The sequence below is a fragment of the Phyllosticta citriasiana genome, assembly GCF_038021145.1.
Source record: "Phyllosticta citriasiana strain CBS 120426 chromosome Unknown IWZ02scaffold_13, whole genome shotgun sequence".
Taxonomy (NCBI): domain Eukaryota; kingdom Fungi; phylum Ascomycota; class Dothideomycetes; order Botryosphaeriales; family Phyllostictaceae; genus Phyllosticta; species Phyllosticta citriasiana.
In genome coordinates this window covers 796,394-809,487 of record NW_027117290.1, presented here as the reverse complement: position 1 = coordinate 809,487, position 13,094 = coordinate 796,394, and the positions used below count along the sequence as shown (strand labels likewise).

Genomic DNA, 13,094 nt, shown 5'->3' with positions numbered 1-13,094 from the left:
GGAAATATCTTCGAAACACCATGCAGCAAACATCGTGGACCACCACCCGCGCATGGTCATGAGCGCACGGCAGACCAAATTCAGACCACTGTCAGCTCGCGCCAAACACTTACAATACAATTCACCGCGCTCCTGCTTCATCACACATCGACCAAGCTGGTATTGCGCCCGCTAAGACGAGATCTTGCACCAGAAAGAAGCAGAATCATCGACGCCGTCAGCCTTGTCTCGACGCATCTCAGACCTTGATGCTGGCAAGACGGGAGACGGACAGGCCATGTACCCGGCAGTCGGGATTTGGTTTCGGTTTTGCCGACAAGAGCAGGCATTTTCCTCTCGAACCCGCTGATCATCATATTGGTGTTGGTAGACAGGACATTTGTCAATCAAGCAAACACCCCACCGCCCGTCTCATCAGCACAGTGTCTTTGAGGATGCAGCTGCCAAGCTAACATACCAAGCGAGAAGCTTATCTAACGATGCGGACTAGGTAGTTTTCTACATCAGCTTCGGCGAGTTCCAAAGCTGAAAAATTTGGACGACGAGTTCCCAGTTTACAGTGTGCACTGCCCCTCAAGAGACTCTTCTACAACGCGACTTGACTTGTTGGGGAAGCAACTCCCGCATCTATCACCACCACCACCACCACAGACCAGCCCGCAAGCTCTGTGCCGGCCATATCCCGTTCGAGCCGCCCACAATAATTTTCCCATCTACGCCAATCACGATAGCGTCCCACGACGACAAGCGTCCCACTATCGCCAAGCCCTCCATTCATTTTCGAGCCGCCGCCAATCACAGCGCCCGAGAATCCTCAGCAAGCCCCAGCATTCGGTGCTGCTCGATCGTCCCTTTCCAAGCCGGTCCTTCCGACCGCCTGGGCAGGGGCTTTCCGGCAGGGAACCTGCCACTTGGCTTGGAGTGCCAGACTGGGGTTTGCCCTGTGCCGAAACGTGAGGCCCGCGTCGATCAGATCGGCGACGACGCGGCACTTTGGTGCTGGTGGCCCTGTCTGTGTACGGGCATGCGTGCGTGGTGCCTGGGCTGGCGGGTTGGGTCTGGGCTCTTGTGAGATGGCACTGTTGCAGCGGCAGTGGTCTCTGCTGGGGACCTGGTGACGCGTTGCTGCATGCGACTAACGCGCAGCAGGTGGTGACGATATCTTGCAACCGCAGCTGTGCCTACAAGTCGAATGGTCCAAATTGTGTGTGGTTTAGGGGGAACTCGACTGAGAACATAGGAACTCCACGAGCTCTCGGGGGGGTGAGCGTGATGTATCCAGCGTCAACAGGCCTAAGTCGCCGAGATTGACTTTCAACAGAGCGCAGACGTAGCAGGTGGCATCATGCTCGTCAAACTCGAAAGCATGGGCAAGTAAAGAGGAGTTTGAAAGCTTCAGACTTCGGTGCACGAGACAAGAAACTCCGCCCTGGCTCAGCATGTTCTCGCCTTGCTTTGCTTCGACACCTCTGCATCAGAGCCCTAGTTCAACAAGTCAACTTTGGACATCGAAGTGTGTGTTGCGACTTAGGAGTAAGTGCACGGTATCGCCGACCAGTGGAAGCCAGATGAGAACATCCCTTCTCGTGCCAGTGAGGCGGGTTTGGAGCCGTAATTTTTGTATAATGAGTAGCTGATTTGAGTACAACCTCAACATCATCAAACAGCAGGAGCCGCGCACCATGACACTGATCTGCTCCAGTAGACAAGAACGAGACAATCAACCACTATCAAAACACCTCAAAAACACCATACCACCCTCACCAAACCGACAAACCCGCCGCACGCCCATCTCCGACTCCCACCACACCTCCACCCCCCTACGCCTCCCCCTTCCCCCCCTCAACAGCAAACTGCCTCAGCTCCTCCAATTTCACCGTCTCAAGCGCCTTCTCGCTCGTCGCCTCCAACACGACCCGCGGCACAACCCTATCCCCCAACCGCTCCCTCTCGCGATACGCCTCGAGCCAGCGACTGGCGCACAGGCACCACTTGCAGCCGGCGCGCATGCCGGGGATGACGCGCAGGTCGTTGCCGCGCGACGCGGTGAAGTCGAGAAACTCGTCCGTCACGACGCCTGCCACGCTGTGGTTTCCGAAGTCCCCCGGTGGCGCGGCGCAGTAGCCGTTGCGGAGGAAGCCGGTGCGGGGGTTGAGGGAGTGGAGGGTCAGCGGCGTTTTGAGGACTGTGTTGAGCGTGTGTGAGATCAGAGTTGGTGGGTTAAGAAAGAGGGAGTGGAAGGTGGTGGTGGTGGTACAGTACCGTTCAGACGACTCTGCTGTGCCGACGACGCCGCCGCCATTTTGCCGCTGGCCATGTCGTGGTTCTGGTTCTGCTCGTGCGTGTTTGGCAGCACCTGCTGCGCGGCGTAGTCGTGCTGCTGGTGCCCGTCTGCTGAAGCGTGCGCGCCGATTGCGCTCGTGGCGAGAAGGACGAAGACGCTGGTTAGGAGGAAGCGCAGGAAGGGGACGGTTGGCATTTGCGTGCTCTGATTGTTCGTCGAATAATGCCGTCACAACAGCGTTGATTCTATAGCTAATGGAGATGTTGTGTTGAAGAAGCACTTTGATGGCTACAGGTAGGTCGAGATGCGCACACAGTCTATGACGTGTGGCGCCTCGCCCTCGCGATCGGTCCTGACGGGATGGACTGGGTTCACGCCGTGGGGTTAACCTACCGTACCTTACCTAACGCTACCTACACAGCTATTGTGTTATTAGGTTGCGTCAAAGAAGCTTAGAGCTCACAACCCCTCGACGCTCCCCTGTCCACCACCACCACTACTACCCCCTTTCCACCCCTTTTCTCCACGCATAGCCTGTGATTGTGGAAGAGATGCCATTTCTCGATTGAAATGGAGTCGACACGAGTGCCTGCGCATCAGCGGAGCCGCAGAGCTGAGCGATCGGCGGCAAGGAGACGGGATGTACACGTGCGCTCCGCCCGTCCAGCTGCCAGGGCACGCGTGAATCATGTCGTTGCAGTGCATAGGTAGGGAGAGCAGCACACGGACGTGGCACTGTGTCGAGGCTAGATATGCGGCATTAGCGGGTTTGGCTGTGGAAGTTATGGATAAGGGCTAGTCGTCAATTAGCTTTTGTATGCATTGGTGTAAGGCATGCAGTCAATATATTGGATCAGTAGCTGTGCCTCTCACGTCTACGCTTTGGATAGAGCATATTCTTTTGAGAGTCTGTTGGTCTACTCCTGATCAATCATGTCATGCGTCATGGGGTGCATGGTAATGTTTGCGCAAGCTAGACACGCCTACGGCGGCTACACCGTCTTGCATCGGTGTCATCCACAACACATCGCCTAAACTGTATTAATGGTGTGAGAATAGTAAGACGTGATGTGATGCGCTACAAAACCAAAAAATCAACGTCCTGTATGGTATTCTCATCCCATCGCTTCTACGAAAAGCCGTCGAACGCGCAAAGCAAGGAAAGGAAGAAAGCGAGCAAAAAGCAGCGCCATAGGTAGGGGCTTTTGTCTTGTATTTACTTCCACACACACACACACACACGCCATCAACCCCCAATACAATACGGGGGAAAGAGCAGATGAATAGAAACTCCAGGGCTGAGCGGCACCATCTTTTAGTTCTACATAGGAATGTAGGTAGATGGTAAATAGAGGAACAGGAAACGTGCGAATGAATACAATGCACCCGTCTACATTTCATCTGAAACTCAACCGTCCGTCTTCCTCTTCAACACCAAGCTGCGCTTCAGCGGGACAAGTGCGACTAAAAGGCAGGCCCACCGCTGTCATTCGGTGAACAAGCCCTTAACATACACGCCAACCACGCCGCGACGAAGTGCGCAATCCGAAGCCAACATGTCGTGGAGAGTTGGGGTTTAGAGGATGATATTGGTACGGCTCTGGTCAGGACTCGCGGCCACGTTGCAGAAACGGAAGGAACTCACACTGCGGCGAACCCTGTACGCCGAAGAAAATGTTTCCCGGCTCCTCGTGCTTTGATTTGTGTGGGGTACTATTTCACTGATCCAGACAGATGGGAAGGAAAGAGACAGCAGACGGGAGCAGGGAGTATTGAGTCTGTGTTGTATCCGCGTTGCCCCCGAGAATTATCTATGAAGCTTTGATCTGTTGAGACGAAATCAAGTGATGGAGGGATGAATGGGAGGAACGCTGCCGCCCAGTAGGAGATGAGGAAATGCCGTCCTGCCTGGAAGAGAAGAGTAGACGAGAGTGATTGGAAAGGGACAATTTGATGGAGACGCAGATCGAGACAGATGGAGAGACAGAGACAGAGACGCCGCCCGCGCGTAAAACGCCATTTAGGCAGGTCGCTGAAAAGAAATGAGGAAAATGAGACGAGAAGGGCGTCGTGGCTTTTCCCACCCAACACGCAGTCTTCCAACTGCTCGACGTATGACACCGTCGCTCCGTTCGCATCCCCAATGGCGACCAAGAAACCACCACCGGGCCTCTTACAACCACTCCTCCAACTGACATTCACTTGTCGATCCTTCCCTCCATACTCTCGCTCATCAACTCGTCTAATCTTGCCACTGCAAGAAAATGCCGCCTTGATAGTACCCAACATCGTCACATCTCCGTCCAATGCACGCCGCCCACCTCTTCTACCTCCTCAAGGACATCCCTCTCCTTCTCACGCCTCCTCGCCATTTTCCTCTCCGCCGCCGCGTCCGCCCCCGCACTCTGCAAACGGACGGGGGCGGCGGCGGCGGTAGCAGTGGCCGCGCTCTTTTTCGGTCCTCCCAGCGCGGCTTTGATCCGCTTGCCCATGCGGGAGAAAGATGATGAAGACGACGGCGGGGGGATAGTCTGGGACGAGGACGATGGCGGCGGTAACACGGTTGCTGCCACAGTGAGATCCTGCTCCTGTCTCTGCTGCTCGTCGGCTCTGACGCTGATGCCTGTTGTGCCAGGCCTCTTCTCGCTCGCGCTTGGTCCGTCTTGCCCCCTGCCGGTACCCCTCCCCCTGTCCGCCCCCCTGCTCCCCTCACGCGACCGCGACCGCTCCTGCCTCTTGCCTTCCCTCCCCGTCCCCGACGCACCCACGAACGGCACTTCCGCCGACGACGACGCAGCAGCGCCACCGTACTTGAGGCTGCGCGTGCTAGCATGGCGGCGCACGGGGCTGGGCACATCCTCGACGCTGCGACTGCGCGGCAGCAGCTGTGACTCCACCGCGTCCGACGCAGACTTACCGCAATGCCGACAGTGTGCGCAGCACTGGCTGGCGCTGTCGTCGGATGTAGCCGTCGGCAGCGCGGGCGATAGGACCATGGGCGTGCTGGCCTCACTGGGAAAGGCCGACGGCGAGAACGGCGTCACGGGCGGCGAGGGCGGGGCGTCGCCAGTGCGTGAGTAGCGGAAGAAGGAGGCGGCGCGCTGCGAGGCATCTGTCGTCGTTGTGTTGGTCCTGGTAGACGCCGATGATGATGGGGCGATGGAGGAGGGGTTGTGTTGGTGTTTGGGGCCGGCGTGGGGGATGAGGGTGGGCGTGGAGGTCGTCGATGAGGCTGTGCTGTGCGGGTCCTTGCTGAGGGCTTCGTAGCGGTTGGAGCGCGAGGAGAAGCTGCTCGATGGCGATGTTGGCGCGCGCGGGAGCCCGTGATGGGAGAGGGGCAGGCGGAGTTGGGGGTGCTGGTTGTGGCGGTGGTGTGGATGCTGCTGATTTGGCGTCATGCCGCGATTCGACGACGCAGCCATGTTGGAACTTTGGTCTGACAAGATCGATTGGACGGGAAGAAACGAATGGTTGTAGAATGGTAGAGTATTGGCAAAACGGCTCTTTTTGATGTTTCAAAAGGACGACGACGGAGAAGAAGGAAAGGCTGGAGTGAAGACAAGCACTTTGGCAAGGCTGACCGGGCAGGCAGACAGGCTACACAAGCTGTGCACTAGATGCAGATAGGAATATGTATGTAGCGCAGCCTAGCCAGCGCAGACATTGGAGTACAAAAGAAAGCAGCGCACAGGACGAGGCCGAGTTTTACTTTGGCCGGAGCCAGACTGGTCCTGGAAACACGAGAAGCATCGGCACGAACTCGACTCGTGCTGAGGCACAGCCTTGCCTGCAATTGCGCGCGCGCGATTGGGATATGGGCCGACAAGGTCGAGGTTGGAATGGGGTGGTGTTGCCGTTGGGCGAGTTGGATGCGCCTACGCGCCGGCCAAACGTCAGCAAACCCTGCAACCACGTAGCACGCCAGCCAATCGCATGTGCCCTACAAACCACAAAGGCGCTTAACCTTTTGCTCCACCGTCGACGATGTCTATTCTGCCTGATTTTCGTGTCATGGCCCTGCCGCGGACGCGGAATCTTTCCAGCGATCCAAATCAATCCAGTGCGCTGCAGTTCATACCCCACAGAGAGAGAGCGCTTTGGCCAAACCGTCCGCGCGTGCAGTCCCACGATCGCCCTGAGGAATTTGTGGCCAAGTGGAGAACTCCCCGTCCGTGCCACCATTCGACGGCGATCTGTAGATCGTCTCTTTCATGGCGTCACCGCGCCCTGGGTGAGCAGATGCCGAGCGCATCTTGTGCGTCTAGCCAAAAGCTTACACCGGAGCCAAGCATGCCGCCGGGGCTTGTTCTGTCCACTGTGCGGACTTCCGCAAGCGCCCTGTGGGCCCTTAACACGCCGAGCTATTCGTGGCTTGCCCGTCAGGTGGTTCGACATGATCGTCAACGTGTTTCGCATCGTGCGGGCTGCAATGCGGCGTGGTCAGTTGCGTTTCGGACGTCTCTTGCAGATGCAGGGCCCTGGATAGCCCACCAGTCGCTGGGCCGTGAACACAGACACCGATGAAAATAGGATCTTCAAAGTCAAAAGACTGCATGATTTCCTCCTTGACGTTGTCACATCTCTTGGATTGCATCAAGTGTGTTGTGCCAAAAAGGTATTCAAGTCCGCCCAATACGTTGCGTCTAATCTACAGCCAGTGGGAATGGCCGGAAAATTGGTCTTCTGATCGAATGTTGTGCTCGCAATAGCTTAGCGATGTTCAAGGTCATGGTTCCGCCTATCTGCATGTCTGTGGGATGCAGACTCGGATTGGCGTTGAAGGATAAAATGATCGGCGTCGGCAATGGGACATGTCGGCCATTCCTTGGCAAGATATGTTCGATGAGGGATCGTAGGAATTTGAGAGCGAAAGATTGAACTTGACCTTGGGGAATGGACAGGCCGCGGGTCATGTTGTGCTATCCTTGTTCTGGTGCAATTGTAACTGGACCTGGTTGTGCTTCGTCTTGTCCATTGCCTCTGATGCTTTGGTCGCGGGGCTAGGCATGCGGATGCCTGGGTTGTGTCGCCGCAGCTTTTGTACGAAACATGGATAATCCTCATGCGCTCACTCAAGGAGAAGCTTGTTGCATAACCTTTTTGATCACACCGGCAGCGATTGACGCGGCGATGTATGTCGTGAAGACCAAGAGAAAACTCCACAATTGAAGAGTAAGTTGATCCTGAGTCAATTGCTTGAAGAACCGTCCCTGCAAGACAAGCCCGACCAATGCAACAATTACTGCAGCGATCAGGTTTTGAATTTTTGTTCCAAAATAGGCCTGGAAAAAATTTTCTGGGGAACGCAAGGAGAATATAAATATCCAGAGAGCTCCAAGAATAACCTCCTCGACCACGAGAGATATGAAGACTGCACCAAGAACCATGGCGGTCCCAGACACGACGGGAATGCGCCGCCTGGCCGGCTTTGACGATTTTGATGAGCTCGTAGTGGTTGCTTGGGCAGTTTCCTCCTTGGACAAAGGCGGAAACAATGTTCCTGGAGTTGCTGAAGGATCCGTATCCAGGCCACCACCTTGTGTTTGCGCATCCTGCTCATATGCTCCTGGAGAAAAGGGCGAGCCAACGTCATACACATTGGCCGGTGGCGCCAAACGAGGATCGAAGTAGCCCTCATGCGTAGATGCAGTGGAGGATCTGTTCCAGGAAAGCGTATATTCGAGCACTGGAGTGCGAAAATCGTCTCGAAATAAAGATGATGAAAGTGGACTTCGATATTGCTCATTCTGGTATCCACGTCCCCGATCGATATCTGTTGTTGCCAATGATACGTAGGATGCCCGCGGGGTATTGTGCATGTCCTGGTTGAAAGCAGGGCCTTCTTGTTGCGGAGGTTTTGAAGTCATGTTGGATGGAACAGTGAGAAGAATTGGACCCAGGGAAGTTTGCAAGACACTGGTTGCTGAGTGTGACTCTCATGAAAGCGAGGGGAGGAGTTGGTGGACGGGTGTTAGGGTAAGTGGAGAGGCAAACGGTCCTGTAGTGCTGGCGGAAAACCAATACGCCACTGACTATTTAGTGAGTTTGTCTGGGCCCAGTAATGATTTCCTCGACGAAGGCTCCGATGGATTGGTGAAACGGCGGAGGGGAACTTGCTCTCTGAATTTTTACACTTCTGTCTGACAAGCCTCCTTCATGCGTAGCGGAACTGGCATAGACACCGCGCGGAATGGGGCGACTTCAGGCAATGCTGTGGCGCAGTCCAAACTCTTCTCCCAGGCTCCTATGTAGAGCGCATAAAATGCGTAGACCTTGGCCCAACTGGGACGAGAGAACTAGCAGCCCTGCGCACAAGGAGCAGAGGATGACGTGCAGCTTCGAGTTGATCCCTTATCCGTGATGGGCCTGGTATCCGAAAAAGAGAATTCAATTGCTGAGACGAATTTAATGTAGCAGTCGTTAGAGCTGGTCAAAGCAAAGGGTATTCCTGACACAGCCGCGTGTCTCTAACGCGGGCTTTTCCCAGAAGGCCGAGTCTTTTAGGCGAGAACCTCAAGATTCGCTCATATTCTTGAGTTTTTCTGCAAAATATTGCGACTCACTTGTCTTTTATCTGTCCCAGGCCGCGAGAGAGTGCCAGAATATCTGAAAATCACAAATTTTGGAGAGCCGGTACGTCAGGTCAGCGGAAAGCAGCCCAGCCTCTAATCCAGATCAGTTTTGTGCAAAATTCGGTTATGCGAATGTTGATTTTTGGACAAAGCAAGCCATGTGGCAAAGGTTTTGATCAACATGAGCACCGAATCCTTCCATGTCTTGCGGACGTCAACATTGATCCGCACGAAATGACGACCGGCCCGGCAAACGTGTCTTGGCCAAGCATCAGAATTGGGGGGATGACAGTTGAAGCGGTGTGTTTTCAACAATACCAGTATTATGTTCTCTCAAAAGGCCATGACCGTGGCCGTGGCCGTGGCCGTTGCCGTTGCAGACAAGAACATGGCTGTGTTGAGGTTCGCGCAAAATCTAGCCCGGAGAACTCGGCCGCCCAATGAGTGACAAGGAGTCTTTCGCCTGCACTCGCTTTCTGTGTCAACCATGAGTCCTTCAGACCGAGGGTGTGTGTGACGAGAATCAGGCAAGAGAGAGGCAGAGGTGAAGATGGTGAGACAGCAACGCCCTAGGTGGGCCTGAGGTCGACCGCGCCCTGAGCTTTCGTTTAGCCATCCAAACCGGGTTTAGTGCATTCAGCTGCACAAAATTGCTGATTGCCCGAGTGCCCCTTGTGCTTTGTCTCTGAGTTCTTTGCTGCGTTTCCAAGAAAATGTTCAACTTTCAGCCGACAGCCATCCATCATGCCCGAGTACGCTTGGTTCGACCTGCATATTCCATGAGCACGGCGCCATCTGCTGGGCAACGAGGCCCAGAAACAGGATAAGAAGAACCATCGACACCAAGGCATCGATCCGGGCGAGTTCCAAAGAGTCATCTCTTGACGTATTTTGCTCAACTTGGAGTTGCGTGATTCGAGCCGCAGGATCGTAGTCAACCTGGATCATCGTCGCCGGTCAACCATTTTCGACTCGCAACTCCATGCCCGAGTTGGGCCCAGATATGACTCCATGGTCTGCTCACTTCTGGAACATTGCTCAAAATTCAAAGCCTGGCCCGGACGGCGATCAGCATTTGCTCACAGCACGCATTGAAAGGCTCCACTTGTGAAATTTGAATGTCGTGTCGCATCATTGGCGGCTAGTCAAAAGAGCATTGCTGTCGATTAGGGCACTCGCCAGGATTTTGTGGCGGCTGGAGGCGGCCTGGAAGATGTGAATCGGCATCGTCAGGACCTACCGTTAGCGAAGAGCCTGTTGGGGCTGAAGCACGCAAGAAGACTTGGAAAAAGTATGTTCTCGGCAACGTTGCAGCAATTCACAGCCGCGCTGAATTACTCGGACCGTGATTCTCGGGTCGAAAGGCAATCGACTGTTGTAGGATTCGCACATGCTGCAAGCCTCTTCAGCCTAACCCAGAAACGCCATAGCATCGACGTCTTATCCTCAGCGATGGAGTGGGTCATTTACGGGCTTGCCTCTGCAAAGGTCCAGTCAAAGCCGGGTGATCAATCTGCGCGTGTAGCGTGGGAGACAAGGCCGATGGTCTCGAAACTACTGCAGCATTTTCTGCATGGAATTCGGTAGACTGACATCAGTGCGCGGGCTGCAGGTAATGGGATTTCGTTTGACAGCCCGAGGAACATGTAGTGAGGCATGCGCATACTATCATGAATGAAAGGCAGGTTTGATCAGTGCCGTTGCGCCCTACTGCTGACAAGCAGGGCAAGGAGAGGGCTGGGAACATTCTCTCAAGGTTAAGCAGCCACCTGTGTCGGGCCGCCGCCCGCTGGTGTACTGAAAACGTCGAGAAGTCTTAAACTGACCGAAAACAGGGAGCGGAGCGACAGCTGCGATATCGGGCGCGACGTGAAGGGCGAGGGGGTTTGTGGCTTGGTCGTCGCCGTCTTCTGACTGCGCGAAGGCGTTTGGCTGGCTGGGGAAGAAGCCGCGGGCGGGGAGTTGGACGATGGCAGGTGTTTGTCCCTACGCCCTGCGCTTGGACCTGGTTGTCAGCACCACCTACGACAGGACCCCATCACATACGCCTCCTGCTCCTGCGGTGACTCAATGCGACGCCGCGCCCTTGCTGCAACCCAATTCTAGATAATAATAATCAGGGGGAAAAAATTCAAAATCAAAAAAAAAAAAAAAAAAAAAAGAAAAGAAAAAAAGGAACAAAAAGTCCCCGTTTATATGTCCTGAGGCTGCAAGGACCATCTCGACATCATCCTGCCCATCACCATCATCACCATCCGTAAAGAATTCCCCCCTCGTGCCCAGTGTCTTGGGCCCTTTGTAGCAGTGAGTGGGCAGTGCCGACACCCTACCTCCTTCGATAAACTCCCTGCATCATGTCTTCCATCTCCTCCAACTCCTCCAACCCGCTCGCCACCAAGATGAGGCACTTGTCCATCCAGGGAAGGCCCGCCGTCGCCATCTCTCTCGAGGGGGAGCAAGGCGCTTACATGACCTCTTACTCCAATCTGGACAAGGTTGAGGGTCAAGTTTCCATCGCCGCTCCAAATGATAGCCGCTTCGACGAGCTCGAAATCTCTTTGTTAGGTTCGTCCACTGTCTTCGCACCCATTTTCAACTTCTTCGCTCATATCCACCACAGGCATGAGCGCAGCCTATGTCGACAAATTCAACACGGCGCCGACCATGTCTGCCAGAACCGATGCAAAGCACCTCTTTCTCAAGCTTCGCCAGCCAATTGACCAATTTGATTTACCCTCGCCTCGAATCCTCGAGGCAGGCCGCACCTATCATTTTCCCTTCACCTTTGTGATACCGGCGCAACTGCTTCCCCGATCTTGTCAAAGATTCGCCAACAACCAGATTCGCGCCGCCCATCTCCAGCTTCCCCCCAGCATGGGCGACGCTTCCGTTTCTGGATACGGTGGAAAACTGCTGGACGACCTCGCCCCCGAAATGACCAAAGTGTCCTACAGAATCAACGTCCGCATCACGCGCGATCGACAGAACGACGAACAGCCAGTTTGCATCGTCGAGAGCAGCAAGAAAATCCGCGTGAAGCCTGCCTTTGAAGAGCAGCCTCCCCTGGACGTGGAACCCATGGACAGCACTTACCGACTGCGCGAGGAAAAGAATATCCGCAAGGGCATGCTCAAAAGTAAGCTTGGACGGTTGGTCATGGAAACTCAACAGCCTCGCAGCTTTTGTCTGCCAGGCCCACGCAACACGGATCACGGTCCAATCACCTCTTCCGCCAAAGTCAAGCTTCGCTTTGATCCTGCCGACGAGACGTGTGCGCCTCCCAAACTCGGCAGCCTTGCATCCAAACTCAGAGCAACCACCTTTCACTCGACGACGCCCCGGACCAACTTCCCTCACCGCGATACCGCCTTTGTCGACTTTTCGCAAGGCGTCTACTACGAAGTCGTCCCCCTGTCCACGCGCTGCATGTCCGGCGCCCAATGGGAAAAGCACTCGAGTGCAACTGGAGTCGTGCGGCGAGACTCGGGATGCTCGTGTTCAACGACCAAGTCGAAAACTTCTGCCAACCACCCCGCGGCATCTTCAACGTACACACCTGGCTCGACCTACTACACCACTACTCTGATCGTGCCTCTCCAACTTCCCCCAAACAAGACCTGGATCCCCACCTTTCACACTTGCCTCGTGTCCCGTGTCTATCGGCTCGATCTCGCTCTCTCCATCAACGCCACCACATCACTCCGCGTCAAGGTGCCCATCCAGATCTCGGCCACTGGCAGCGTCGAGGGCAACGAGGAGCGAGCGCATCGGGCGGAAGAAGCCGCGGCGGCTCTGCAAAGGAGACTGGAGGAGGCAGAAGAAGCAGAAGCGCAAGCCGAATTGCTGACAGAAGCCAACGGCAGTGATGGGACAAGATCCAACGAAGCGCTGCCGCCTGCGTTTGAGGGTGCCGGGGCGCCAGAGGCACGAAGAGGGGCCCGCGGGGCAGGCGATGGGAGCAGGTCTGGGTCGCCGCCAGCCTACTCTGTGCTTCCACCGGGGCACGCAAGAAGCGAAGGGATTACTCGGGGCGTCATGTTCATGGCACTTTGACTTTAGTACGGCGTCCCTCTGGCTCCCTCATCAAAACCCCTTCGATGCCTCTCACACAACGGCAAGTTATTCATCATTGTGGCCTTCTACACCTGTCTTATAACAGACGCTCCATATCCATGGTTTCCCTTCTCCTTTACTCTTCAAGACAAGTTGTTGTTCTCTTTTCGGCATCGTTTCCGGCG

General features: G+C 55.2%; 5 protein-coding genes across 5 annotated transcripts; 2 read left to right on the top strand and 3 right to left on the bottom strand.

Moving 5' to 3' along the window:
- Window positions 1-1,820: 1,820 nt before the first annotated feature.
- On the bottom strand, window positions 1,821-2,186 carry IWZ02DRAFT_383857 (uncharacterized protein; the record flags this gene model as incomplete). Its single annotated transcript, XM_066765300.1, has 1 exon — window positions 1,821-2,186. A coding segment is annotated over one exon (366 nt), but the record flags the coding sequence as incomplete, so codon positions are not given.
- A 2,389-nt stretch (window positions 2,187-4,575) lies between these two features.
- Window positions 4,576-5,706, bottom strand: IWZ02DRAFT_493445 (uncharacterized protein; the record flags this gene model as incomplete). The annotated part of the gene is made up of 1 exon (XM_066769933.1): window positions 4,576-5,706. One exon carries the CDS (start codon window positions 5,704-5,706, stop codon window positions 4,576-4,578), a length of 1,131 nt encoding a protein of 376 aa, XP_066619759.1.
- Window positions 5,641-7,063, top strand: IWZ02DRAFT_72480 (uncharacterized protein). The gene has a single exon (XM_066771123.1). The coding sequence runs from the start codon at window positions 5,916-5,918 to the stop codon at window positions 6,768-6,770; it is 855 nt and encodes a 284-aa protein (XP_066619758.1). The 5' UTR covers window positions 5,641-5,915; the 3' UTR covers window positions 6,771-7,063.
- Window positions 7,064-7,356: 293 nt separating this feature from the next.
- Window positions 7,357-8,151, bottom strand: IWZ02DRAFT_493444 (uncharacterized protein; the record flags this gene model as incomplete). Its single annotated transcript, XM_066769932.1, has 1 exon — window positions 7,357-8,151. One exon carries the CDS (start codon window positions 8,149-8,151, stop codon window positions 7,357-7,359), a length of 795 nt encoding a protein of 264 aa, XP_066619757.1.
- A 2,604-nt stretch (window positions 8,152-10,755) lies between these two features.
- IWZ02DRAFT_72391 (uncharacterized protein) lies at window positions 10,756-13,056 on the top strand. Its single transcript, XM_066771122.1, has 4 exons — window positions 10,756-11,421; window positions 11,477-12,678; window positions 12,781-12,914; window positions 12,976-13,056. Exons 1-3 carry the CDS (start codon window positions 11,211-11,213, stop codon window positions 12,907-12,909), a joined length of 1,542 nt encoding a protein of 513 aa, XP_066619756.1. The 5' UTR covers window positions 10,756-11,210; the 3' UTR covers window positions 12,910-12,914; window positions 12,976-13,056.
- Window positions 13,057-13,094: the final 38 nt, after the last annotated feature.

What these genes read in the sequence shown, in the direction of transcription:
- IWZ02DRAFT_72480 (XM_066771123.1), top strand. Translation starts at nt 5,916, where the DNA reads ATGTATGTAGCGCAGCCTAGCCAGCGCAGACATTGGAGTACAAAAGAA.
- IWZ02DRAFT_72391 (XM_066771122.1), top strand. Translation starts at nt 11,211, where the DNA reads ATGTCTTCCATCTCCTCCAACTCCTCCAACCCGCTCGCCACCAAGATG. An exon ending in GCTCGAAATCTCTTTGTTAG is followed by an intron (nt 11,422 to 11,476) that starts GTTCGTCCACTG and finishes TATCCACCACAG; the next exon opens with GCATGAGCGCAGCCTATGTC. An exon ending in GACTGGAGGAGGCAGAAGAA is followed by an intron (nt 12,679 to 12,780) that starts GCAGAAGCGCAA and finishes GGGGCGCCAGAG; the next exon opens with GCACGAAGAGGGGCCCGCGG.